Source organism: Balaenoptera borealis (assembly GCF_965194805.1).
Source record: "Balaenoptera borealis genome assembly, chromosome: 1".
In the NCBI taxonomy this organism is placed as follows: domain Eukaryota; kingdom Metazoa; phylum Chordata; class Mammalia; order Artiodactyla; family Balaenopteridae; genus Balaenoptera; species Balaenoptera borealis.
Window position 1 is genome coordinate 33,150,131 of NC_138860.1, and position 27,979 is coordinate 33,178,109.

Genomic DNA, 27,979 nt, shown 5'->3' on the forward strand with positions numbered 1-27,979 from the left:
TACATCCCATCCCCTGGGACCATTTTAATTTGTTCTCTCCAAAGAGAGTCTATCACATCCTAGTCCCATCAGCCCTATTGCCAGCAGCCAAATGTCTCTGATGTGCGTTGGTGCCACACCTTAGAGAATAAGCCTTTCTCCTCTTCCATTGTCCTTCTGTCCCCCAGGCAATCCTGCAGGCCTTGGAGCTTCTGCTGATCAGAAACTACATCCCCCGAAGATCTTTCTTCATTGCTCTGGGCCATGATGAGGAGGTAGAACCCCCTCATCCTATACCTATCTCTGGGTCCCCTGTTGGGGGAGGGAGTATGCTTCACCCTGGTCTGGTTTGCTCCCCGGCTGCACTGTCTCCAGGATATGGCGTGGTAATTTGCCAACTTCTCTGTGTATCTGTCGCCAGAAATATCTAAGGACTTTGACCAAAAGGCAGATGCCTGGGCTCTGTGCCATAGATCCGAATTTGTTGTTTTTTTTTTTTTTAATTTTGTATTTATTTATGGCTGTGCTGGATCTTCGTTTCTGTGGGAGGGCTTTCTCTAGTTGTGGCAAGCGGGGGCCACTCTTCATCGCGGTGCGCGGGCCTTTCACTATCGCGGCCTCTCTTGTTGCGGAGCACAGGCTCCAGACGCGCAGGCTCAGCAATTGCGGCTCACGGGCCCAGCCGCTCCGCGGCATGTGGGATCTTCCCAGACCAGGGCTCGAACCCGTGTCCCCTGCATTGGCAGGCGGACTCTCAACCACTGCACCACCAGGGAAGCCCCCGAATTTGTTGTTTTTTAAAAACTTTTTTTCTTAAGAGCAGGTTTAGGTTCACAACAGAAATGAGAAGATTCAGAGGTTTCCCTTATTTGCACGAATGCACAGCCTCCGCCAATATCAACATCCCCCACCAGAGTGGTACATTAGTTACAAATGATGAACCTACACATCATAATCACCCAAAGCTATAGTTTACATTAGGGTTCACTCTTGGTGTTGTACATTCTATGGGTTTGGACAAATGTATAATAACATATATGGTATCATTATGGTGTCATACATATTTTCACTGCCCTAAGAAGCCTCTGTGTTCTGCCAATTCATCCCTCTCTCCTTCCCCCAAACCCTGGCAACCACTGATCTTTTTACTGTCTCTATAATTTTGTCTTTTCTAGAATGTTATATAGTTGGAATTATACAGTATATAGTCTTTTCAGATTGGCTTCTTTCACTTAGTGATATGCATAGATCTGAATTTTTAACAAACTCCCTGGTAATACCTGAGGCAGGCACGTAATCCATCAACTACACCTAGAGAAGGACTGGTGTGATGGGAAGAGAAATAACAGGGAGATCAACGAATGTGTTTTATTTCCAGTGATGCCACTTACTTTGACCCTGGGCAAATCACTTCATACTCTGGGTCCCAGTTTCTTCACTTGTGAAGTGAGGGGCATTGGGCCCTTCCATCTCTGACACTCCAGGATTCTGTGAGGCAGGATTGTCGAGGGCCCTGCCCCCCAGGAAGGAGCCTGGGTGGGGAGGCTCTGGGGCCCCCAGCTATGCTGGATGGGTCTCTGTGAGCTACCTCTGGAGGTCTGGCTGAGAAGGACTGTGGCTCTGGGTTCAATGTCTGCAGGTATCAGGGGTAAATGGGGCTCAGAAGATCTCAGCCCTGCTACAGGCAAGGGGCATCCAGCTAGCCTTCATTGTGGATGAGGGGAGCTTCATCTTGGATGGTTTCATTCCCAACCTCCAGAAGCCCTTTGCCATGTGAGTAAAGCACCCCAGCCCCCCAGCTTGGAAGGCGTTCTCACCCCATTAGAGTTGACCTCAGCCTGGTGTCTCTAGGCCATGCTGAAACAACTCTTTATTTTACTCCTCTTGCTTTAATCACCCCGATCTTCGACCAGGTCTGGGCTTCCCTTTCCCTTCCTCCCCTAGAGTAAATTTTGTTAAGCAGCATGAAGCTGACCTCCTGGCCCACCAGACACTGCACAGATGGGCCTGGGGCCTATGGGATCATTCAGGGTGGGAGGAGGTCAGGAGGGCCCTCTCTGACCCTCTCCTACAGGGTTTCAGTCTCCGAGAAGGGTGCAATTAACCTTATGCTGCAAGTAAACATGACTCCAGGCCATTCTTCAGCTCCTCCAAAGGAAACAAGCATTGGCATCCTCGCAGCTGCTGTCAGCCGGTAAGCAATTCCTGGCCCTGCTCCCTTGCCAGGCTCAGGCTGGAAGACCTGGCACTTTCCCACTTTGAGTTTGAGGAAGCTAAGCTTCTTGTCCTGAAGCTGGGCTGAGAAGCCACCATGGGGGCTGCAGGAAGGACAGTGGGTTAGATGTCAGAAGAGGATCTATCCATTATGGCAAGTAAGGGCCAGCAGACAAAAGCTAGGTTAGGTAGCTGGAATAGTCCAAAGTCCAGGCCTGAAGTTAGAGCTCACAAGCTGGAAAAGAACTGTCTAAATTCTCCACCTGCCCTGGCAAGATAACTAAGGTAAATAAAGGCTGCTGACTGTGGGTGAGGAGAGCAGGGTCTGTAACAGCAGAGCTTACCTCTGGCCGGTTTTCTTGCAGAGTAGGAAGAAGAATTATATTCATTCCGTTAAATATTTAACTATCTACCATGTTCAAGACTTTGTGCCCAGTGATGGGCATACAGACAGTCCCTTTCCTCTAGGAACTCAACAGTTAGCGGAAGAGACTGACAATTTTGCTGCAGTGTGGTAGGTGCAACGAGTGGGGGTGCCTACCTTGGGCTTGGTAGACAGGGACACCTCCTGCTGGTGGAGCAGAGGTAGCCCTACTTGTGCTTTGAGATCTTGGAACGGTTGGATTGGTGGAGGTGATGGGGAGGTGAGTGGGAGACCTCCTGGCCAGGCCTGTTGAAACATCCTATCTCTATCTCTCTCCTTCTCTTCAGACCGCTGGTCTTAGACTGAGTTGGGTGAGTCTTGAGAGCTCCATTTCTCTTCCAGACTGGAGCAGACACCAATGCCAAACATGTTTGGAGGCGGGCCATTGAAGATGGCATTGCAGCAGCTGGCAAATGAGGTGTGAGAAGGAGTCTCGCAGACCCCTTGTCAGCTGTGGAAGAGGAAGAAAGGGTGGCAGAGAAGTTGCCTTTCGAGTAATAAAGGAGCCCTACTGCTGACCAGTGCTCTGCCCATTCTCACCTGTTCCCAGCCTGTGGCTGAGCCCAAGATGCAGGGATCCAGCTTGTTCTTTGGGGCTGTTGGTGCTCAGGCTGAGAACCTGAGACCTAACATCGGGCACCCTGAGGGAGCTGGTTCCCACTCATCCTTGAGGCTACTGCCAAGTGCCCTCAAGGCAGATCTAAAGTAGGGAGAGACCCAGGCCCCAGAACAGTGAGCCTGTTATGCTGACCCCTCTGAAATCCTGCTGACCTGCTGCTTTCCCTTTCAGTTCCCCTTCCCTGCCAACATAGTCTTGAGCAACCTGTGGCTATTTCAGCCCCTTGTAAGCAGGTAAAGTTTTATCTTTCTGTCCCTCATATCCCCCACCCCAAACCTACCCACTTCCCAGTCCCCTCTCTTTGGCTTAACTGGGCCTGGCTAACCATCCCTCAGCCACCAGACACTACATCTAATTCGTACATAGGACATCCCTCCTGGTCTTAAAGATCTCCAAGGTTCGGGAAAGGGGGTAATCCAACAACCCATTCTTTCTTTCCATTGTACAATGTCTTACCTTAGCCCTTCTGCTTTAGGTTGATGGAGAGGAATTACATAACCAATGCGCTAGTCAGGACCACCACGGCACTCACCATGTTCAACGCAGGGGTCAAGGTAACACCACCTGGTTCCTCCCACACATCCCTCCATCCCTTGACTTTATCTCCTGGCTTCTCCTTCCTTCTCTGGTTACAATTTGAATAGTAGGAAGGCCCAGTGCTGAACTGTCCTGTGTCATCAGATGGGTAAGCCTCAGGAGCAAGGGTTCTAGCTGATGTCTATAAACTCCGTGAAATTACTGGCCAAGTTTCATATATGTGCATTTCAGGGGCCCCCCTCAGGTTCTCTGGGTCTGTACCCCTTCAAAAAACAACCATTACACTGGTGTGAAGAGGCATTATTTGGGAATTAATTCTTGTGACCTATACTCATTCAACATGTAATATATTAATTTAGCATTTTGGTCACGTAGGCTAAAGATTCCCAACCTCCCTACCACCTTTTTGTTATTCTTCCTCATATTTTGAAAGATTTATTCACCTCACAGATTTAATGAATGATGAATATATTTTCCCCTAGCGTTACCCTGAATTGAATGAGAGAAACTCACCTGCCATTTTAAAAATCTATAACTTAATTTAAAAAAAAAAAATCTATAACATTTGTGATATACATAACACTTAAAATACATACACTGTCATTCCCCAAAATACAGTAAATATTGGGTGGCCTTTGCAAACGTAAATTCTATGAGGTTTACTTTTTTTTTTGGCCATGCAGCGAGGCTTGTGGGATCCTAGTTCCCCGACCAGGGATCAAACCCCGGCCCTCAGCAGTGAGAGCGTGGAGTCCTAACCACTGGACCACCAGGGAACTCCCAAGGTTTACATTTTATAGAAATAAGTTTCAGGTGAACCAATACTTTGATAAATTTTTTTCCAAGAACTACTTTTCAGCAAATTGGTCTACTTCCAGTTGGACCAGCCAGTAAGGGGCTTGTCTGTTTGAACTAGCCACGCTAGCTCGCCTGGGCTGAGGCCTTTCTGAAATCTGGAAAGGAGTTAGACCATTCCAGTTTCTACCAGTACCACCAGCACAACTTCAAGGAACACCATTCACCTAGAATACAGTGTGGCCTTGTGGAGCCCTGGTACTGTGCAGCCCGGGTTGAGTGTAAGTGAATGGTGTCTCAGAATTCACTCCTGACGTAACTGACTGGAGTGTCTGGCGTGTCAGCCAGGCCCGAGCTGGCTTCACCAGCTGCCTAGAGAGTTCACCAAAATAACAGTACTGTGTCCTTGCATTTGAATGGTGTTTTTATCTGTCCAGAATACTTTCACATTTGTTATTCCATTTGGTCCTCCTAACAGAGGATTATTGCCCCAATTGCCAGTTGAAAGACAGAGGCACAAAGAGGTTGTCATTATTCAAAATCACATGGCTAATTTATAACAGCCAGTTCTCCTGTCCCTAGTCTGGTGCTTTTTTGCACCATACCAGTTCAAAGAAAGATAACGCAATTGGGGAATCTCTTCTCTCATGGCCTCTTGGGAAAAATTCCCTCCATAGCTTAACTCTCTTCTCCAATTAGTCTTGGGTTTTTCCTGGTCAAACAGAGAACAGAGTCAAATTTTGCAATTGGATGTGGGAAATCACCATCACCATTGCCACCACCATTACCATGATCACCCCCCTCAGGGCCATGATGGGGCCTCAGATGCTCTGGGTGCCCTATCCTGAGTAAGGACTAACGCTGACCGCTGCAGAAATGTCCTGGGTGCCCTGGGAAAGAGCACACACAGAAGACTGCCAGTGGCACTGCATGGGGCCAAAGCAGAGGTGTCCATGCAGTCCCAGACAAAGCAGTCTTGCTCTGAGCATCTCTCTGTGACCCCCTCCAAGACCAAGAAGCATGAAAGTCTGGCCTGGAGCAGAGACACACCTCTAGCGTTGAACACATGTCAAGGGCCCAGAGAAGACAGGGGCTGACTGAAAAACTTAAGCCTTGGATTTTTCAATCAAATCAGCTTCCTCTCCCCCTGCAGGTGGTAGTTGGCACTTCCTGGGAGGGGTCAGGTGCGGGGGACTTGAGGTCGGCTCAGCCAGGATTTGTGGTTCTCTCTCTAGGTGAATGTCATCCCCCCTGTGGCCCAGGCCACCATCAACTTCCGAATTCATCCTGCACAGACAGTCCAGGAGGTATGTACCATGTGTTCCTGACAACTGAGTCAGCATCAGTGAGATGTGTCTGTCGGGACTGGGGTGGAGCTGCAATCCCAGGGCTGGCCCAGGCTCTCATTTGTTCAATGATTTTTCAAAGGCTTCCTATGTGCCAGGTGCTTGGCTGGGAGATAGGAGATTTCTGGCTTGGGGGAGCTTGGAGTCTAGGGGTGGGAGATGAATGATAATAATAAGTGACAAATAGGAAATGATAACAATAGTAGCAAACACAGACAGTGAACTTTCTGTGCTCTTGGCACTGTTCTCAGGTAGACACATACTCATTTAATCCCTACAACCACTCTATGAAGTAGGAAATGTATTATCCTCATTTAACAGGGAAAACAGAGGCACAGATCAACAGAGGAGGTAAAAAACATGCCCAGGATTATACATCCAGCACTAGTTCCGGAGTCTGTGCTTTTAGCCACTACACTATACTAGGATTATAACAAATAGGGATGAACAAATTACCACAGGACCAGTGCAAAGAAGGGGGCTGGTGCTACCTCTGGGGATCAAGAAAGTCTTTTGTGATCCCTAGAAATTTGAACTGGGACTTAAAGACAAATAGGACTTTGCTAGAAGTAAGACATTCAGAGTACAGCTAAAATAAAGTCTAAAGAGTTGGATAACTTGGGGGAGAAGTAATGGAAGATGAAAATGGAGCTATAGTTTGAGGATCAAGGCCTTGTATGCCATGCCGAGGAGTTTGGACTCTAATCTGCGGACAAAAGGGAACTGTCAGAGGTCTTCAAATAGGGCTGTGATAGACTCAGATTCTCTTTTAGGGAGACAGTGCTAGCGGTGATGCTGAGGAAGCCCTGGAGTAAGAAGAAACAGTTAAGCTGTTGCAACATCTCAGGCAGTGGGTATAGAGGTTTGAACTAAGGCTGTGGTCATGGGGTGAAGAAGGTACCCACCAGAGGTGGGTGTGAGAGTTGGGTTCAGCAGGGTGCTGTGTGTAATGGATGTGGGGTGAGTGAAAGGCAGGACGGCCCCACGGTTTTAAACCTGGGTAGTTGGCCAGGTGCTGATGCCTTTAACCAAGATTGGGAATTCAGGAAGAAGAGCGAGTTCACAGAGAAATATAAGGGTTTAGAAATTTGAGAAGCTTCTAATATATTAATAGGCAAGTATAAATACCTCAGATCTAGAGAAAGAATGAACTAGAGATAGAGGCTGGAGTATTATTAATTGAAACCTCAACAGCCAATAAAATCCCATGGGAAGGGTGTGTGAAGTTTGGAGAGAAGAGGGTTGCGGACAGCACCTTGCAATGTTCTGCTATGAACATCAATTTTAAAATTATAAAAATGAATGTGTAATTGCAAACCATGATGAGTGCTATGAGGAAAGGGGGCCAGGTGCTATCACAGAATATAACAAGGAACCAGACCTTGTCTGTGGGGTCAGGCAAGGCTTCCCTAAGGATGTGATATTTGAACTGAAAGCTAAAAGGTGAAAAGAAATACACAGAATGTTTGACATCTGTAGGAAAGGCTAGCTTATTTAAACATCGGGTTGAGCTAAAAAGAATTTAGAAGGTAAATCTGATCCTTCTGAAAAGGATCAAAAAAGGCAACCTAACAACTGTCAGATGAATAATACGTTTCAGGATTAAGCAAGGTAAGGGTCAGGTCATCGAGGGTCCGCCACATTTAGCCTTCTGTGGTCCTTTGTCCCTGGGGCCTTCCGTATGGAGGATGTTGTGTGTCCTCACACAGGGTGGGAGGCACACTCCTCATTGCAGGGGTTGGGGGGATGAGTTGACAGCCTGCCCAGAGTCACCCAGCATTGGCAGGGAGCTGGGACAGTGTAAGCCCTGGGCTCTGCTGCTTTTCATCCAGTGCCAACCTTTGTCCTCTCCCTGGGGACTCATGGGACCAGGAAATCACTGAATTCCCCTAACTGAGCTTCTTTCCACCAGTTTTTTTCCATCCTCATTCCAACTCCATGCCCTTTCCACGGGCTGTTTTCCACCAGCTGGGGCTTTCATCTCCCCAGGTTCTGGCACTCTTCCCTCCTCTCCAGTCCCCTGCCACAGTGGCCTTCCTTCCCAGCCTATCTCGTGAAATCTCCGGAATCCTCAGGCCCATCCTGCTCACCTGCCCCAGGGAGGAATGCAAAGCCCCTGTTATCCCGAAAGCACACAGCACCTCTTTGTCCTGGTCATTCCTCTCCCTCGTGCCCCGATTCCATGCATCAGGGACACTCCCTGCTGGTCTGAGGGCCGAGGGTGCAGAGCCTTGCGCTGGATCCGATGGAAACATAAATGGCTCCCAGAGCCCTCTTCCTCCATCTTTAGCTGGTCTCTCCCATGTCGTGGATGTAGATAGGTCTCCGGCACCCATCTGTGAGGAACAAGAGCCTTCAGAAATGTAACAGGCTACCATGTAGAAAGTTTGTTCTGCATGGGCCTCAGGGAGTAGAAATAAGGCCACTGGGAGATGCTTCAGGGAGCCCCCACTTAAAGGAGAGTTTTGGAGTATGGCACCTTGGATGGTAATGAGCTTCTCAGAGGCTGGATATCCACCTATCTAGAGTGTTTTACAGAAAATTCCTTTCTTCCTTCATTTATTCATTCACCAAGTGTTTATTGAGTGACCACTATGGGCTAGACATTCTTCCAAGCAGTTGGGAAAATGGTGAACAAGACAACATTCCCATTCTAAAGGGGCTTAGGTGCTAGTGGGTAGAGACAGCAATAAGCAAGTAATCAAATAAATGAACAAGTAGAAGAAGTAGGTACCACAAAGAAAATCATAGGATGATGTGTCACAAAGCAGTCGTGAGGTAGGAGTGGAACAGTGAGCAGCTTTAATACAGTGGTCAGTCCTCTCTCAGGGGGCATTTACACTGAAACCCAAGAAGGAGCAAAGGCCTGGGGACAGCATTCAGGCAGCCAGAGCACAGGCCTCTAATCTCAACAGAGGTGAAATCCTGCTGATGTGTCTTGTACTATTTTATCCTGTGGACTATACAGAATATTTTAAAAATAAATAAAAAGAGGTGGGGGGAGGTTAGATGCTACAGGAAGCCATATCTCAGTTCATTATTAGGAAGACATTCATAACAGGGTTGTTCAAAGGTGGAATATATTAAAACACATGACGGTGAGCTTTCCGCCACTGGAAATATTCAAGGACAAGCTGGTGACAGCCTGTCATAGACGTTCTATTGAACAGCCTTTCAGTAGGATAGAAGCTGGTCTTGCTAACTCTAAAGACCTTACTAATTTTAAGTACACATTGTCCTTGCCTTCAACGAATTTATCATTCACTTGAGAGGAAAATACAGCTTCGCATAAAATAGAAAAGAGCTCAGAGAAATGAGGGATCAATGTGCTCTACAGTGACCTTTGAGGTCCCTCTTACCTTTGATGAGTCCCTCCTCTTAGTCCCATCCTTGTGCCTCTGATTATTGCCCAGGGTGGTCCCTCCATTCTAAACAGGCAAATAACAGCTAACATACATTGAGTGCCAGGAACCAGCCTAAGCACGTTACATATATTCCAGTAGTGGTAACAACCACCTTACCAGGTAGGTGCTACTATTATCCTTCTGTTAACAGACGAGCAAGCTGAGACACAGAGGTTAAGGAGCTTGCCAAACATCACACAGCAATAAGTGGCTGTCTGTGGCACAAAGTTTGGTGTTACTCCTCAGTTTTTGTACATGCCCCTCTCCACGCTCAGACTGCCTCTTGCCTCTTCTCCATCAGTTTCGTATCCTTCCTTCAAATTCTGGCTCAAAATTCATACCACAAAGGAATCCATCTTAAATGAACACCACCCTCTTTCTGGCTCTACTCCACACCACCTCAACCTGTAGGTACTTTGGAAGCAGTAAAGCGTCATCCCTGTGAAGTCAGACCACGTTCGGATACCCAGCCCAGCAATACTAACTGGATAAACCTTGGGCAAGCTCCTTAATGAGACAACTCCCATTATTATTATTTTTTATTGGTTCACATCTTTTAAAATGTGTGTATCCAACATTCATTGCATGCCTTTTATGTTCTTTGTACTGGAAATATAGAAATGAGGTGTTCGGGTCAGGACCTATCCTAACAGCTGGTGGGAAACCTGGGCTCTTGCGCTCATTGAGAGTGGTCCATTCTGTGTGCCGTCTTCAATTTCTGGAGGCAGGAACCTTTAAGTAAGTTGGCACAGGGAGCAGCAGACACTTCTGCGGATGACTTCAGGAACCTTCCAGTGGGTCAAGAATATATCCAGACTATATATTAATTCCTGTAGCAGAGTATTAGGGACATAAGTGCTAGAGTGAAAATAAGCTCTGACAAGTGAGTTGTCTCCTACCCCTAATCCAACAGCAGGGCATTTCGTTTGGTTTAAATGGTGGTTTCTAAGCCGGAAGTAGGAACCCTCATTTTCTCCCCAGACTCAGCTCATAGCATGCTTCTAGGGGACACTGACCTAAAAGTGGTCCTCTTGAGATAATGCCCCCCAATTATGAGACAGACACTCCCCCTTTCTAGGGCAGAGACAGTTCTAAAACAACTGCTGATCAGATGGGTTGAGACTAGTGCTGGGGCTTTTCCCTGGGTGGCTGAGTGGGCTTGGGGGGCCACCCTAAGTCAGCTGCCTGGTCCATTCCCACATGGCTCCACGTGACCCAATCCTCAGGGTCTGTCTACATCCTGCCTGGGACCAGGACTTTTGCTGAGTTCAGCTCTAGTCATTTCAGACTGAATTTTCTAGAAGCTTCCTCAGGTTCCTTCCTGAGGAAAGGAGGCACAGAGAGAAAACTTTAATACCGGTCCCCCAACTCCTGACTTCTTGTCTGTTGAGCTCATCTTCCTGGCTCCAGTGCAGTTGGTTGCAAAGAGGAAGCAGGGATGTCCAGAGAGAAGAAAGAAAGAAAGTATATGACCCTGTCACCACCTGTCGGAGACTCTCCCAGGCTGAAGTGAGGTCATCACATCTATCCCCCTGTCTCAAGATGGTTGAGATTTCCACTGTGCTGTCTCTTCTACATTTTCACCCAGCCCGTGGTTCTCAACCCAAGGGAAAGGACCCAATTTCCTGATTTTCCAATCCCCCACCTGCCTCTTGGCTGTAAGGCAACCTCCCAAATATTTAACCTAAATCTACCATGCTGTAGATTTCCAGGAAGACCAGCCCTTCTATCTCCTACAACCAGTCGGCTGAAATTGAGGTCCCAGTGCCAAAATGAGTCTCCTCTGTAAACTCCAGGGCTCTGCCTTGCTGGGGAGAAATCAAGACTGTTTAAATTCATACGGTACTTGGATAGCAGATTAATAAATCGAACTCCCTTTGTTTCCTCCCTCAAGGTCCTAAAACTAGCCAAGGACATTGTGGCTGATGACCGGATCCAGTTCCACGTGTTGAATGCCTTTGACCCCCTGCCTGTCAGCCCCTCTGATGATCAGGCCTTGGGCTACCAGCTGCTCCGCCAGACCATACAGTCTGTCTTCCCGGAAGTCAACATTGTTGCCCCAGGTAATGACTTCATCAGCTGTGGCTGGGGGGAGGGGGGGCTGGAACTGTATCCTGTCTAATATCCACTGCCCCACCCCCACCCCAGCTGTTCAGCCTGGAAACAGCTGGCTGCTTCCTCTCCTGATGGGACTGGAACTGTATTTTCCCCTCTCAGTAGAAGTGAAAAAGCAAACAGGAAAGGATCAGAAACAATAAATTAGGTCAGCCAAGCCTGGGTCCTTGCTTAACCTAGGCCAGCCAGTCTGGCATGGAGGAGAGGATCAGCTCCGATTCTCCCTCCTCTGGAGGAGCCACAGAGGGGGCCAGGTTCCCCATCTGGTTCTGATCCATTCTAGGATAGCAGTTCAGCAACAGAGCTCAAAATCCGCAGCCCAGAAACTCCTCCTGGCTGTACCATCTGAATAAACCCCCTTCACCTCTCCCGGTAGCAGCACCTCTACACCCCTTTCCCAGTCTTCTGGCGTACCTTCCAAGTCTATGCTGTATAGACAGTGGTTCTCAAATTTAAGAGGAGAAGAGGATCACCTAAGGAATTATTAAAATGCAGATTACCTGGACCCACTCCCAAAGATTCAGGTTAACCAGCTCTGGAGAGGACCCTGGAATCTGCCTTTTTAACAAATACCCCAGGGGATTCTGACACCGGAATGATGACTGACCACAGTTTGAGAATCTGTGGTCTGTGATGTGAGGAAGAGATGCTCTGATGTGAAGACCTGTGTTCACTTTCCTTTTTTCTAGCTTTAATCATGGATTCTCTCATTTTCTAAGCTAATATTAATGCTTAGGACCTGCCCCTGTGCTAGGCATGGGCCCTTAAAGAGATTACAGTGAAATTCTGCACCCATAAGCTCCTCGGGTGTGGGGAAAAAGAGCAGCCTTGTTTTTTTAATCAACTTAAATCTGACCCACTCCTCAGAAATTCAACCTCAGACATTACTGAAGCTTCCAAGAACCGCCACCACCACCTTGAGTCAGGCCCTTGGGGTCTTACGCGACAGCATAGCATCAGGGTCCCTTAGTCTGTGGTCATCGGTCCTTGTGGTTGCCTCTGAGACATCCATTGTCCTGGCCACAGGGTCACTTCAGGTTGCAGATTTCCTCTGATTCCCTGGCCTGTCTGGGGGGTGAGATCTTTGACTCTAGACCCAAGAACACACCCTGAATGTACCCTCTGAGATTTGCCACCTGCTTGGACTCCTGCCACAGAGCAGGGCCTGGGTCCCCACCATCTAGGAACCCTGGCTTGCACACTCCCAGATTCTCCTCTCTTGGCCCTCAAAGGCTCCCTACCTTACCCTCTCCTTTCTGGGGCACCTGCCATAATCCCATCGACAGAGTTGGGCTTTTACAGAATAAAGATAGGCAGGCATCAACTGGCAGAAATCCCCAAAGCCAGGAATTGTGAAGGGGCTGATTATACATTTAAAACCAGGAGTGGAAAGTAGAACAAAACACATATTACCATCCCAGATCATCCCACCACACTTTAACTGATGTTCCAGGGGGTCTTTTTTCAAAGAACACTCCTACTGGGGAATGGGGTGACCTGCTACCTTCAGGAGAGTGGGACACTAGAGAGTATCCTGGGACTTTCCAAACCTGAAGTTTGACTCTAGGAAGACAGAGTCATCCTTCAGAGGACAAGAATAGCAGGAAATTATGTTCTACTTGAAGAAGATTACATTTTATAGCAGTAAAATTCCCCCAGAGAGTGTTTATTTCTGACCTGGGTGATATACGAGAAAACTCAGGCAATAAGGAAGATGTACTTAGATTTCTGGATATCTAGATTTCTAGAGTAACCTGGCTATGGGTATGAAATGATGCTGTTGGCCTCCATGGTCATCACAGAGACAGGGCACTTTGGACCAGTCAAGGGATGTCTCATTAATGCCTTTGGGAAGATAGCCCATGTTCCTGGCTGAAGTGGTGTTTTAGAAAGGTTTTGAGAATGGGTAGCCTGAAGGACAAAAATTCATAGCCTCAGCCTTCCAAGGAAGGGCCAGACATCTTCTGTGTTGACACAGGGGTCCCAATTTCCCAGGTAGCCCACCTGCCACCACTTCCTTGGCTTGGCTGCTCACATAAAGCCCCATTCCTCTTGATTCTTCCTTTCTAGGTACTTGTATTGGCAACACAGACAGCAGACACTATACGAACCTTACCACTGGCATCTACCGGTTCAACCCCATCTACCTGCAGCCTCAGAGCTTCAGCAGGTGAGTGAGTGGAACAGGTTTGGACAGCTTGGTGGAGAGAGGAGATACATCTGACCTGTCCCTTTCCCACGCCGTTCTCCTGACAGTCCACAGAATGGGAGAAACTCAGGGTTTGCACAAACTAAAATAAAGATATTGTGGAACCCAACTGGCCAATTTTCCTGAGCGCCAGAGTCTTGCCACTCCCCAGAATGTGTGGGAGTTGGTGACTGTTTTCAGGGATGGAGATAATCAGATGACTGGAGAGAACCTGGAAGAATTAGGACCCTTGAGCGCTAATCCCACCTCTTCCTCCCTTTGAGAGAGTGCTTCCCCTCTGGATCTCATTTTCTCCCCCAAGAGGGGGGACTCCAGAGTTCTCAATTTCCAGTCAGTGAAATGCAGACACATTTGAGGTCAAAGGTGGGCTTGTGCTTTGAATTCTTAAAAGAAAACACACTGCAGGAGTCTGAGACCTACGCACTAATTTCAACTACTGCATGTGAATTACTACTTTGCAGGTTCTTCAGCAAATTTTTAGTCCTGGGGTATGGGGGGATGATTGCCATTTACCTCTCTGCTCCTTACCATATCCAGCTCCGATTTCCTTATCATGTCAGTTGCCAATAAAACAAAAGTGTTTCAATATGAGCTTAAGAACAGATTTCATGGCAGGGTGGGGGTGTTCGTTTTTTAACGGGGGTAGGGGAAGGTAGCTATTCTTTATTTCCTTTCATCTTTGAGGTTACATGTGTGGTTGCGTTGTGTTGTGTTGTGTTGAGGCAGGTTGTGGGCATCGGATCTGGAGGTGAAGTTCTAGGTGAAGTAGAGAACCCATAGGTACCCTGGGCAGTTCCCCTCTATCCACTTGTGCCCCTAGTAATGTGGGGTGGGGGGTGGCTGGCTTAGAGATAAGTCTAGCTGGAATTCTGGCCTTAGAATTAAAAGGTAACTTTCCCTCAGAGGAGAAATTATCAAATGGATTCCAGAGCAGGAGATGATTTGCAGTCCCCAGGAGTTTATTATTATCTGCCCCCACTGTTCTTCTCCATGGACACGGATCCTGGAGAGATGACCGACATGTCATATGAAACCTCGCTTCCTACAAAGGGCTGCTCCCACCTTGCCCACTTCCTACCCCTGGAGGGTCAAAGGCCAATGGCTTCAGGGGATGTAGGGTGGGGGCACTTGTACTAGAGCAATGGACTCTCCCCCCAAATCTCTTTCCCTCAGCATCCACGGAATCAATGAGAAAATCTCAGTCCAAGCCTACGAGACCCAGGTGAAATTCATCTTCGAGTTCATCCAGAACGCTGACGCAGACCCAAGGCCAGTTCCTCACCTGCACGAACTGTGAGGCCGGGGAGCCAGCTGGATTAGGGATGGCTGATGCTGGGCCAGGCCTAACCCAAGGGGGAAGCCAGTGTTGATGAAACTTTGGGTCAAAGTCACATTATAATGACCTCACCCACCTGCCTTGCTCACTCCTAAACTCACTCAACACTCAAGAACAAGGCCAGGGAGAAGGGGAAGGCCAGCAGGAACCCGGCTTCTCCCTTCCTCCCGGCAACTCCATCCCTCAGCTGACCGGCATTTACTGCCTTCTTGTCCCTGTCTTAGAAGGTATCTGGCTTGTCTGTCTCACGCTGGTGATTTAACTGCTCCTTGTTAAGTCCTGACTGAACAAATGCAGATTTGAAAAATATCAACCAGATTTGACCTTCTACAAGTGTTAATTTAGGGCAGCTTGTTGGGCTGCCTTTTCCATGGCTTATATATATTTCTTCTTGCTGTAATTTCCTTTCCTCCCCCACCCCCCGCCCCGTCTTCTTGGATTGTTTAGCTGGCTCTTCATCTCTCCTCTCCTGCCCCTGCACCCCTCCCCTTATTCTCCCATTTATTCTACACCTGGAGCAAGACTTAGTCAAACTATGATACTCCCATAATTGCCACAACAATTGGTCAAATAAAATGGTCTATGCCGCATCAGCTGGGGGGGTAAAACGGAGGCAGGGGGCTTTGGAGGAACCCCAGACCTCCTGGTTCTGGAGGCTGGAGCCTGGAGAAGAAAGCCTCTGTCCTTGGGCTCCTCCCAAGGGCTCCCTGGGCTTTGCTCCCTCCCCTGCCCTGTTCCTGCCACCTGCTGCTGCTGTCCCACCCCAGGAGGCACTAATCTGTGGAAACATTTCCCATGCACATCCCACGGGCTGAGCTCCCAAGAGAAGGGCAGCCTCTCTCTGAAGCCCAGGACCAGCAGGACGCTGGCATCATGTCCTAATTCAGACTTATCAAAGGGAAGTGGAGGGCATGGGGTGGGGGGACTGCCTGGAGGGGCTCTGCTCTGGCTGGTGGGGAAGGGGGAGGGGCGAGCTGCCCTCCCTTAGGGGACTGCAGAGCTCCTGTCTTTTTTCTCTGGGATCTAAGCCTGAGCATATTGGAATCTGCTCAGTAGCTGTCAGGTGGGGGGCATTGAAAGGCAGCATTTCTTGGCTCAAGGCTGCGAGCTGTGCTTTGTGGATCACAAGGGAGTCAAGGTCATGGAGGGAGACACAGAGGGAGCTGAGACCTGAGAGACTCCCTCTTATTTTCCTCTCCAGACAAGGACCTTCCATGCCTTCCTGGGGTTTCATGACAGTGGGCTCCTTTTCCCTCTTCACAATCCCCGGCGCCTCCTGCCCGCCTGTGGATGTGAGCTGTTCTTAGGAGCTGGGGCCTAATGGAAAGTGTTAGAAACACAGTGCAGGAATTATTTGAGGTTTTCTGCTACTCCCCCTAAGATTCACATTCCTTCCCTCGCCCTCCCTTTTTTGGCCAATTCAGTACTTATTCAGCCTTTGTTAGAGGGTGAGCTGAAGAACAAAAAGGATTCTTCACATTTGTGCAGAGCTGTACAAAGTGCTTTCACAACACCTTATCTCCTCGGAGCCGCATCATAAGAACCCCCGTGAAGAAGGCGTCGTTTTTCTTACAGAGGGGGAGCTGGTTCTCAGAGAAGTTACGCAACTAGCTGGAGGCAGATTCAAACCCATGTCACCTGGCCCCAAGCTCATTGTTATTCCATGATCCTATGTGACGGATGAAACCTACTCCCCATTGATTATCTTATTTAATACTGACAATCACTCCAAAGGTGTTATTGCCCCTGTTTTTAACAGATGAGGCAACTGAGGCTCAGAGGTTAAGTAATTTGTCGTGCAGGTGTTAGGGGCAGAGTCTGTCTGCATCCAAAGCCTGTGCTAATAGTACTGAAGAGGAAACTGAGGCTCGGCGAAGTCATTTGCCCAGATTACACAGTTCTTAATGGGCAGCCTTAGAATTCAAATGCAGCTCAAAAATCCCCAAGTCCAGTGCTTTTTCAGTCACACCACACTGCCTGCCCCAAGAACCTGTGGTGTCTGGCTCATTCATTCTGACCCAGGGAGATCTCAAGGACAAAGGCTGTTCTACTGTTGGATTTGGTTCTTAGCTCAAGCTCTCTGTTCCCCTGGCTGACCGCTCCCTATTCACACCTCTCCGTCCGTCTGGCAGCATTCCTTACACACCCACCCTCTGCTTCTGGGTTCAGCTCTTCCCCCTTCTTGAGTATGGGGACAGCCAGGTCTCTAATGATCTGTGGGATAACTGGGAGAAGAGTGAGCAGGGAACCCTGTCCCTTTCTGGTCTCACCACTCTCTTCGAGCATCAGAAACAATAGTCTTCTGAGCCCCCGGAGTGGAAAGGAAATACTTGAGAGGGAACTGCTCCAAATCCTGGCTCTGAGAACACAGAAATTCCAGCCCTGTGTCCCCTGAAGTTTTCTGGAAAGAGCAGCTGAAAGTGCTGGCCAGAACAACGTGAGCCCTAAGATTCTGGGCAGGATGGGACAATGAATCTGGGACCTTCCTCCACCCCTACCTTCATCCATCTGCCACTCCCCAAATCCACCTTGAAAGAGATCCAGCAGATAATCACAAGTACACCGCACACCCCCATCAAGGACTTAGCTCAAGCTTCTCACTCATACCTCCCTAAGGTTGGAAGGAAGACAAAATATTCATAAGCAAAGAGAGTGGGAAAGGAAAGGAGTAAATTTTGGCTGAAGTCCCTTGATTTTGAAACCGAGTTGCTGAAAACTTGACCATTCTAGACCCAGTATTCTTTTCTTCCAGAGGAAATATGTGAGACAAAGTTCCTACTGAAGAGTCGGACACTTCATTAATTTTTGCAAATTTTAAACCTAATTAAATATTTTAATAACAATGAAACTATTTGCAATTTCTGTGTCCAGTGTCCATGAGGCTATCAATAAAAAGGATAAGTATCATTTCATATATGTGACATCTAGACCTACAAATGTAAGAATGCTATAAATTATTTAATACTACAAAATGTTCCTCAGCCACCATGTGCAATGTTGCAAATATTACACTAATTCATGAGTTCCTCCAAAACCAGAAATTGGGACTCAAAGAGGAGCAAGAAAGTGGTCGCTCAGCACTCCTGGGAAATAACATGTCATGCAGAAATCTATTACCATCATGCTATCTGAGACAAAGGACTTGACAAGTCAATTTTCTTTTCCCTTAGGTAAGCACTTTGACAGCTGAATTCCTCCCTGCGTTTAGGGTGACAGGTGCTCTGTGCCAGCACTGAGTGCTGAATCCCAAGTGACAGAAACACCCCTAGGTTTTTAATAGATTTAGTTCTTTTGTGGCTGTAATCTATGGTACCTTCTAAAGCATGAAGCCCAGGGCAAGGAGCTCTCTTGCCCAGATCTAAGAGATAAGGTCTTATTTTATATACCCCAGGGTGCCCAGTCGGGGAAATCAGGAAGGCCTCTGTGGTAAGGAGGTCATGAATAAGCAAAGACTTCAAGATTGAATAAGAGTTAACAAGGCAAAGAATTGGGGAGAATGGGGCGGTGGGGGGTGGGGGTTGTGGGGAAGATGTACCAGACAGAATAGAGTGTGCAAATGAGAGCCTGCTGCCTTCAGGAAACTGAAAGGAGGCCTGTTTGGGCCTTGTAAGTTAGGATAGGAATTTTGGAACTTGACTTAGGGACAATGGGAAAGGAAAGAATAGTTAAGAGGTTATTTTTCCTTCCTTCCATCTTTCCATCCTTCTTTTCTTCCTTTTATTCCTTCTTTCTAACACTTACACAGTGATTACTCTATTCCAGGCACTGTTCTAAATAATTATATCTACCTATATCTATATCTAGATATCTAGATATAGATAGATTTGTGTGTGTATAATCATTTAATACTAATAATTACCCTAGGAAGTAGGCTGTTGCAATGTAACAGTTGAAAAATCGAGTCAGTGGATTGGAGAAAGGTAGGTGTATTAAAAAGTTATTTAGGTTAGTCATTAGGGAAATGCAAATCAAAACCACAAGGGATACCCCTTCACATCTACTAGGTTAGCCATAATTAAAAAAGAGGAAAACAACAAGTGTTGGTGAGGGTGTGGGGCAATTGGAACCCTGGCGCCTTTGCTGGCGGGAATGCAAAATGGTGCCGCCTTTGTGGAAAACAGTTTATTGTTTCCTCCAAAAGTTAAACATAGAATTACCATATCACCCAGCAATTCCACTCCTAAGCATACACTCAAAAGAACTGAAAACAGGTATTCAAACAAAAGTTTGTACTCCTAGCAGTACTATTCACGATAGCCAAAAGGTGGAAACAAACCAAATGTCCATCAACAGGTGAATGGATAAACAAAATACATTGTATCCATACTGTGGGCTATTAGTCGGCCATGAAAAGCAATGACACATGCTTCAACATGGATGAACCTTGAACTCACTATGCTGAGAGAAAGAAGCCAGACACAAAAGGTCACATATTACATGGTTCCATTTTTATGAAACGTCCAAAATAGGAAAATCCATAGAGACAGAAATCAGGCTAGTGATTGCCAGGAGCTAGGGGGAGGGGGGAGTGATTAATGATTAAGTGGTTTCCTTTTGGTGTGATGAAAATGTAACTAAATAGAGGTAATAGTTGCACAATGTTGTAAATGTACTAAATGCTAATGGATCGTATTTTTTTAAATTGAAGTATACTTGACTTAAAATGTTTCACGTGTACAGAAAAGTGTACACGTGAAACATTTTTCTTTCATTTTAGGTTATTCTTTTTTTTTTCAGATTCTTTTCCGTTATAGGTTATTACAAGATATTGAATATAGTTCCCTCTGCTATACTCGTTGTTTGTTTATTTTATATATAGTAGTGTGTATCTTTTAAACCCAAATTCCTAATTTATCTCCCCCCTTCCCCTTTGGTAATCATAAGTTTGTTTTCTATGTTGGTGAATTGTATGCTTTTATTTTATTTATTGAAGTATAGTTGATTTACAATGTTGTGTTAATTTCTGCAGTACAACAAAGTGATTCAGTTATATATACATTCTTTTTTTAAATATTCTTTTCCATTATGGTTTATCATAGGATACTGAATATAGTTCTCTGTGCTTTACAGTAGGACCTTGCTCTTTATCCATTAACAAGTGAATTGTTTGCTTTTAAATGATTGATTTTATGTTATGTGAATTTTACCTCAATTTAAAAAAAAAATCAATCCAAAAGAAGTCTTTAGGAGGTGGAGCCAATGGATGGCACTTGGTGATTGATGGATGGTAGGGAGATGGAGAAATAGAGGAAGGAGTCAACCATGACTCCCAGCCAGCCGACTTGAGCAAATAGGAGAGTGATTACATTTACTGAGAAGGGGAAGACTGAAGAAGGAGTAGGTATCTAGGAGATGACGAGCTCCATTTTGGGTATGACAAGTGGAAAGTGTTGAGGCACCCAAGTCCAGAGCTAAGAAGAAAAGTCTAAGACAAAGATATTTGGGAGTCATCAACATAGCACCATAAATTAACACTACAAGAATAAATGATACTCAATATATAAGGGTCTGATCAAGGAAGAAGAACCAAATTTGTAAATTTAAATTAACATGTTAAAAGACACGTCTGATAAGGGACTGTTATCCAAAACATACAAAGAACTCTTAAAACTGAACAATAAGAACCCAAACAACCCGATTAAAAAATGGGCCAAAGACCTTAACAGACACCTCACCAAAGATCCACAGATGGCAAATAAGCAGGTGAAAAGATGCTCCACATCATATGTTATCAGGGAGATACAAATTGAAACAGTGAGGTACCACTAGACACCTATTATAATTGTAGGCCAAAATCCAGAACACTGACGACATCAAATGGTATTGGGATGTGGTGCAACAGAACTCTCTTTCATTGCTGGTGGAAATACAAAATAGTAGTCACTTTGGAAGACAGTTTGGCAGTTTCTCACGAAACTAAACAAACTCTTACCATGTGACCCAACAATCGTGTTCCTTGATATTTACCCAAAGGCGTTGGAAAATTATATCTACACAAAAACCTGCACATGTATGTTTACAACAGCTTTATTCATAATTGCCAAAACTTGGAAGCAACCAAGATATCTTTCAGTAGATGAATGGATAAATAACTATGGTACATCCAGCCAATGGTATATTATTTAGTGCTAAAAAGAAATGAATAGGTAGAGCACAGAGGATTTTTAGGGCAGTGAAAATACTCTGTATGATAGTATAGTGAGAGAGATATATCATTATACATTTGTCCAAACCCGTAGGATGTACAACACCAAGAGTGAACCCTAAGGTAAACTATGGACTTTGGGCGATTATGAAGTCGGCGTTGGTTCATCCTTGGTGAAAAAATGTACCACTCTAATGAGTGGTATTGATAATAGGGGAGGCTATGCACATATGGGGACAAGGGGTAGATGGAAAATCTCTGTACCATTCTCTCAACTTTATTGTAAACTTAAAACTGCTCTTAAAAAATAATCTTTAGGGGGCTTCCCTGGTGGCGCAATGGTTGAGAGCCTGCCTGCCAATGCAGGGAACGTGGGTTCGAGCCCTGGTCTGGGAAGATCCCACATGCCGCGGAGCAAGTGGGCCCGTGTGCCACAACTACTACTGAGCCTGCACGTCTGGAGCCTGTGCTCCACAACAAGAGAGGCCGCGATAGTGAGAGGCCCGCACACCGCGATGAAGAGTGGCCCCCGCTTGCCGCAGCTAGAGAAAGCCCTCACACAGAAACTAAGACCCAACACGGCTATAAATAAATAAATAAATTTTTTTAAAAAAGAGTAAATGCTGAAACCCATTTAAAAATAATAATAATAATAATAATAATAATCTTTAGGGAATTCCCTGGTGGTCCAGTGGTTAGGACTCGGTGCTTTCACTGCCGTGGGCCGAGGTTGGATCCTAGGTCAGGGAACTAAGATCCCACAAGCCACGCGGTGTGGCCAAAAAGAAAATAGTCTTTAAAAAAGTAGACGGTGTCAGAAAAGGCATTAAAAATTAATATAAATTTTAAAACATAAAGTCTCTATGTTCAAGGACTTTGTAGCCTAGTTGGGAAAACAAAACCAACACATCAAACAATACGTCTTAAGTTGTGTAACTTAATCATTAAAGACTACATTTCATCTTTCACCCTCCACTTCTCTACATGCGTGCAGCCACACGTTGAAAACTCTGCTGTTCCTGAAAATGCCACAGTCTCCCTTGCCTACCTGCCATTTCACTCTGTTTCCTCTAACTAGAATGCTTTTCTCCTCTGTTTTCAATTCTTCTGGGCATATACTTAGGAGTGGAATTGCTGGGTGATATGGTAATTCTGCGTTAAGCTTTTCGAGGAAACATGGAACTATTTCCACAGCAGCTGCCCCATTTTACATTCCCACCAGCAAACGGACAAGGGTTCCAATTTCTCCACATCCTCACCAACACTTGTTATATTTTCTGGTTTTTGCTCTTCTTTTTTTTATGAGCAACCTAGTGACTGTGAAGTGGTATCCCTTGTGGGTTTTTTGTTTGTTTTTTTAAAATTTATTTATTTGGCTGTGTTGGGTCTTCGTTGCTGTGCATGGGCTTTCTCTAGTTACGACAAGCGAGGGCTACTCTTTGTTGCGGTGCGTGGGCTTCTCATTGCGGTGGCGTCTCTTGTTGCAGAGCACCGGCTCTAGGCACGCAGGCTCAGTAGTTGTGGCGCACGGGCTTAGCTGCTCTGCGGCATGCGGGATCTTCCCAGCCCAGGGCTCGAACCCATGTCCCCTGCAATGGCAGGTGGATTCTTAACCACTGCGCAACCAGGGAAGCCCTCCCTTGTGGTTTTGATTTGCGTTTCCCTAATCACTAACCTAAATAACTTTTTTTTTTAACATCTTTATTGGAGTATAATTGCTTTACAATGGTGTGTTAGTTTCTGCTTTATAACAAAGTGAATCAGTTATACATATACATATGTTCCCATACCTCTTCCCTCTTGCGTCTCCCTCCCTCCCACCCTCCCTATCCCACCCCTCTAGGTGGTCACAAAGCACCGAGCTGATCTCCCTGTGCTATGTGGCTGCTTCCCACTAGCTATCTATTTTACATTTGGTAGTGTATATATGTCCATGCCACTCTCTCACCCTGTCACATCTTACCCCTCCCCCTCCCCATATCCTCAAGTCCATTCTCTAGTAGGTCTGCGTCTTTATTCCCGTCTTGCCACTAGGTTCTTCATGACCTTTTTTTTTTTTTCCTTAGATTCCATATATATGTGTTAGCATACTGTATTTGTTTTTCTCTTTCTGGCTTACTTCACTCTGTATGACAGACTCTAACTCTTGAATACACCTACTTTTCTCCAATCCACTGAGTTGGTTTTGAGCTGTTATGCTGCAACAGCCTACTTCATAGAGTAATTATTAGGAGTAAATGAGTCAATATGTAAATCCCCACAGGAAGATTCAACTGAAGCATCTCCATGTCTTTGAAGACTTCCAGAGCCTTCCAAGTGTTCAGTGTTTCCTCCTATGACAAAGGCATATTGTTCTAATATGTAGCCTTGACTGAGAACCACAGGGTTGGGGCACTGTTCCCCAAACTGGTCAGATCATGGGAGTCATCTCGTGCACTAATTAAAAGGGTGGATTTCCTGGCCTGGCACCAGATCTTTGGAAACAGAATTTCCAGGAGAGAAGCCTGGAAATCTATATTTTAAAAGAAGTGCCCACAGGAGATTCCTATGGCCAAGCCTGTTTAGGAAACCCTGGGCTAGCGGACAATCAAAGGGCAGTAAACACAGAGGGCATTTTGAAACTAGATAATCTGGTTTGCAAAATATGATCTTCTTGCATCCTGTCTCTGGAAAGATCAAGCTGACTCATCTTTGGCCGATAAGTTACTGCAGGGGCGCTGCCTCCCAGACTATCTCCCCACCCACGTCCATGTGACAGAGATGGTCCACCTTTAACACTTTGCAGTTAGGAGTGCCCTCACACTCGGTGAAGTCTAGACCTCAGTGTGAGTTCCAGAGAGAGCCTGAGCTGCCCCTTCCAGATGCCTAATTCTTGTTTGTGGCTCTTCCTCTTTGTTGAAATCATACTAGTCCTACCGTGTGTGGGAAATGTTCCAAATGCTATGGTATCACTAATCTTCACAGCATCTCTAAGAAAGAGAGTAGTGTCTCCATTTTTTAGATAATGGCTCAGAGACATAAAGGAGTTTGCTCAAGGTCACATACCTAATATGTGACTGAGCATGGATTCAAACCCATGTGATTGCAAAGCTGTGGCACATTCCACTCTGCAACTCTGCCTCTCTCACAGATTACTTCATCTCCCCAGTTATAGCTCACCAGACTATCTTGCTTGCTGCTAAGTCTTCCCAGTTACACCCAGTAATTTCAGAACTGCAGTTCCAAAATACCTGGAACCATCCAGCCTAAAGGAATCCAGGGAGAGTACCCAGGGGGCTTTGGGAAAGGAGAGCTCAGTTAGAGAGAAGAAAAGGGGATGGTGAGAGCAACTAGCTTTGAGCACAGATGGCCACACTTCCCCATCCACCCCCATCACTACATCCTCCTAGCACTGAATAAAGCCGGAAGGGGATATCACCTTAGCTCAGGGCAGCAGGAAAGAAGTTGACCTCTGGGAGGGAGATAGCTGGGGAGGGGATATAGCAAAAGGAAAAATGGGAGGGGGCATCCCTTCCCCAGCAGAAACAAAAGACAGAAAACTTTCCAGCCATGTCAGGCTAGTCTTGTGACTATACCATGCTAGTTAGGGGATCCAGGATTTACAGGGCTCTGGAACTTTATGATGTTTCAGGATGAGCATCCAGGTAGTTCACGGAGAAGCCGTTGGTAGATAGCAGCTGTTCCTGAAAGAAGGCCAAGGGACCTCACCTCAGGATAGAAGCTAAATGAACCATATATTAGGAAAGTGCCAAGCAAGACTGAAGAGGGCCGCCCACGGAGGTACTTCCCTCACAGGCTCCTCCACTGGCCCCTGGCCAGTGATCAACACCTCCTCCTTCCCCCGAATCCTCCACCCCCGCCAACAATCTCATATTCTAAGTGAAACTCTGTGCCTGCTATACAAGTGCCATTTCATGACACTTCATCAACCCCTCTCCGACTAAACTGCTAAGCCCCCAAGCTTATCCTATATAGAAAATTCTGGAGCCGCTTCTAGCCTCATTGTCTTCTGGAGGGAGGGGATGCTGTGAGTTTTTTGCAGTGTTGCAAGGGGGCAATTTCTCTTCTTTAGTAATGGGAGTTGGTCAGACTTCTGACCTGACCTGGTATCAGCTATAGCTGAAGGAGGAGAAGGAGAGGACAGTGGAGAGAAAGACAGTGACAGAACACTGCGAGAGAACACAACAGGCCTGGGGAAAGATTTCCTGGAGATGAAGGGGCTGGCAGTGACTCAGTGGTCTTTCATCTTCACGATGGATATTACAGGCCATAACGAAGTTAAAGCCAGATCTGAAGAAGAAAGTTCCTTATTGGGGAGGTAGGAATGAGACCCCACAACCAGTCTCAAGGCATCTCCTTTGGAAAGGAAAAGTGTAGAAGAGCTCTCTCAACTAACAAGCTTTAAGAGTAAGAAGGAGGAAAGCAATTATACCCCAATAAAGATATTTTAAAAAAAGAGTAAGCAGGAGGGAATTCCCTGGCAGTCCAGTAGTTAGGATTCAGTGCTTTCACTGCCGGGGGCCCCAGTTCAATCCCTGGTGGGGGAACTAAGATCCCGCATGCCGAGCAGCTCGGCCAAAAGAAAAAAAAAAGAGTAAGCAGGAGTAGTGCCTGCATGACCTTGGAGGCTCTTGTCATACAAAGGTCCACTGTGATGCTCAGAGACCCTTACTGTCTCCTTGACACCACCGCCCCCTCCACCTCTGAGTTTCTCCTTCTGAAGTATCTGGCTGGCTTGCTACCTGCTTGTAGTTCCTATCTTTTCAACTGTGACCTCTGCTCCCTACATACCTGCTTCTCTCTTCACAGACTGTAGCTATTTCTGCTTTTTTCAGTAGGGAAGGGCTGGGTGTCTTCCCCTTCTCAAGGTCACAGCTGGCTGTGCTGGAAGGAAATCTGCTCCCTCCATCCCCTTTCAGTGTTTGGCCCTAGGAATCAGCGCAACACAGGGCAGACTACCTGAATGAGTCTCATCCATCTCATCCATCATTCATTCCACATATTTATTTAGCACCTAGTAAGTGCTAGGAGCTGGGAGTACACTAGCGATCAAAATATACATAGTCTTGTCCCAGTGGCCCTAAGGCTTCGGAAGACCCCAAAACTGGGGCCTTCTGTATTTATATACTCATAGAAATATTTGCAGTACCCGTAACCAACAAAGAGCTCATATCTGAAATGTATAGAGAAATCCTATAGGGCTTCCCTGGTGGCACAGTGGTTAAGAATCCGCCTGCCAATGCAGGGGACATGGGTTCGAGCCCTGGTCCGAGAAGATCCCACATGCCGCGGGGCAACGAAGCCCATGTGCCACAGCTACTGAGCCTGTGCTCTAGAGCCCCTGAGCCACAACTACTGAAGCCCATGCACCTAGAGCCCATGCTCCACAACAAGAGAAGCCACCGCAATGAGAAGCCCGCGCGCCGCAATGAAGAGTAGCCCCCACTCACCGCAACTAGAGAAAGCCTGCGCACAGCAACAAAGACCCAACACAGCCAAAAATAAATAAATAAAATAAATAAATTTTTTTAAAAAAATCCTATAAAGCAATAAGACAGAAAGCCTAATAGAAAATGGACAAAGAAATGGACAAAGTACTTGAACAGATATCCAAATAGTAAATAAATATATGAAAAGGTGCTTAATCTCACTGGTTACCAAGGAAATGCAAATCTGAACCACAATGAGATACCATTGTACACCCACCAGAATGGCTAACATTTTAAAATCTTTGTAGATTGACAGTACAAAGTGTTGTTCATGATGTGGAGCAACTGGAGTTCTAAGACACTGCCAGCAGGAGTGTAAACTAACATGAGCACTTTGGAAAATTATTTAGTAGCATTTATTAACACTAAACATATAAACATATCCTATGACCCAGTAAGTCTGTTCCTAGGTATACATCCAACAGAAATAGAAACACAAGTGTACCAAAGGACAGAAACAAAACTGTTATAGCAGCATTATTGATAACAATCCCAAACTGAGAACAACCCAAATGTCCACCAGAATAATAGAAAAATAAATTGTGGTATATGCATTTAATGGTGATGAAATAAAATTCATATTTTATTACAAGACAGGAAAAATTTAAACAAAAAAATTTTCTCTCCCACTTGGGCCTCCTCCTTCCCCTTTAGTGTGTATTGTGCATCTGTATTAACCAGACCTCCTTAGGAGATAACATTCCTTCTCAATCTTGTAAGGGGTCATGATGACCCACTACTTACTTTATACTGCAGATCTGGATTGCGTAAACTGTCAATATGTCATTTGGTGTATAAACCTTTGTCTCAAAAATGTATATAACTGTGCTTTGATCTTTAATGGGCAGAACAGTCCTCAGAGGTTTCTGAAAAACTGTCTCCTGAGTTATAATCCTCAGATTGTCTTGAATAAAATTTTCTATTTCTTTCTTAGATTGACTATTGATTAATTTTTTCATCAAGATCTGCAATGGCATACCATGCAGCAATGAAAATAAATGAGCTACTGCTACCACAACAATATGCATGAATTTCACAAACATCATACTGAGTGAGAGAAGCCAGACACAAAATAGTACCAACTGAGGGACTTCCCTGGTGGCGCAGTGGTTAAGAATCTGCCTGCCAATGCAGGAGACACGGGTTCGAGCCCTGGTCCGGGAAGATCCCACATGCCGCGGAGCAACCAAGCCCGTGTGCCACAACTACTGAGCCCGCATGCCACAACTACTGAAGCCTGTGCACCTAGAGCCCGTGCTCCGCAACAGGAGAAGCCACCGCAATGAGAAGTCCGTGCACCGCAACGAAGAGCAGCCCCCGCTCACCGCAACTAGAGAAAGCCCGTGTGCAGCAACGAAGACCCAACG

At 46.2% G+C, this 27,979-nt stretch overlaps 1 protein-coding gene across 2 annotated transcripts in view; it reads left to right on the forward strand.

Moving 5' to 3' along the window:
• The window catches only part of PM20D1 (peptidase M20 domain containing 1), a 33,184-nt gene extending 5,639 nt beyond the window's left edge, over positions 1–27,545 (forward strand). For both annotated transcript variants that reach the window (XM_082363933.1, XM_082363934.1), the window contains 10 exons: positions 168–254; positions 1,619–1,752; positions 2,054–2,173; positions 2,960–3,035; positions 3,408–3,469; positions 3,712–3,790; positions 5,804–5,875; positions 11,213–11,381; positions 13,504–13,603; positions 14,816–27,545. In XM_082363933.1, the coding sequence (XP_082220059.1) occupies positions 168–254; positions 1,619–1,752; positions 2,054–2,173; positions 2,960–3,035; positions 3,408–3,469; positions 3,712–3,790; positions 5,804–5,875; positions 11,213–11,381; positions 13,504–13,603; positions 14,816–14,939 (1,023 nt within the window). In that variant the 3' untranslated portion in view covers positions 14,940–27,545. The remainder of the gene's footprint in view (positions 1–167; positions 255–1,618; positions 1,753–2,053; positions 2,174–2,959; positions 3,036–3,407; positions 3,470–3,711; positions 3,791–5,803; positions 5,876–11,212; positions 11,382–13,503; positions 13,604–14,815) is intronic.
• The last annotated feature ends 434 nt before the right edge of the window (positions 27,546–27,979 follow it).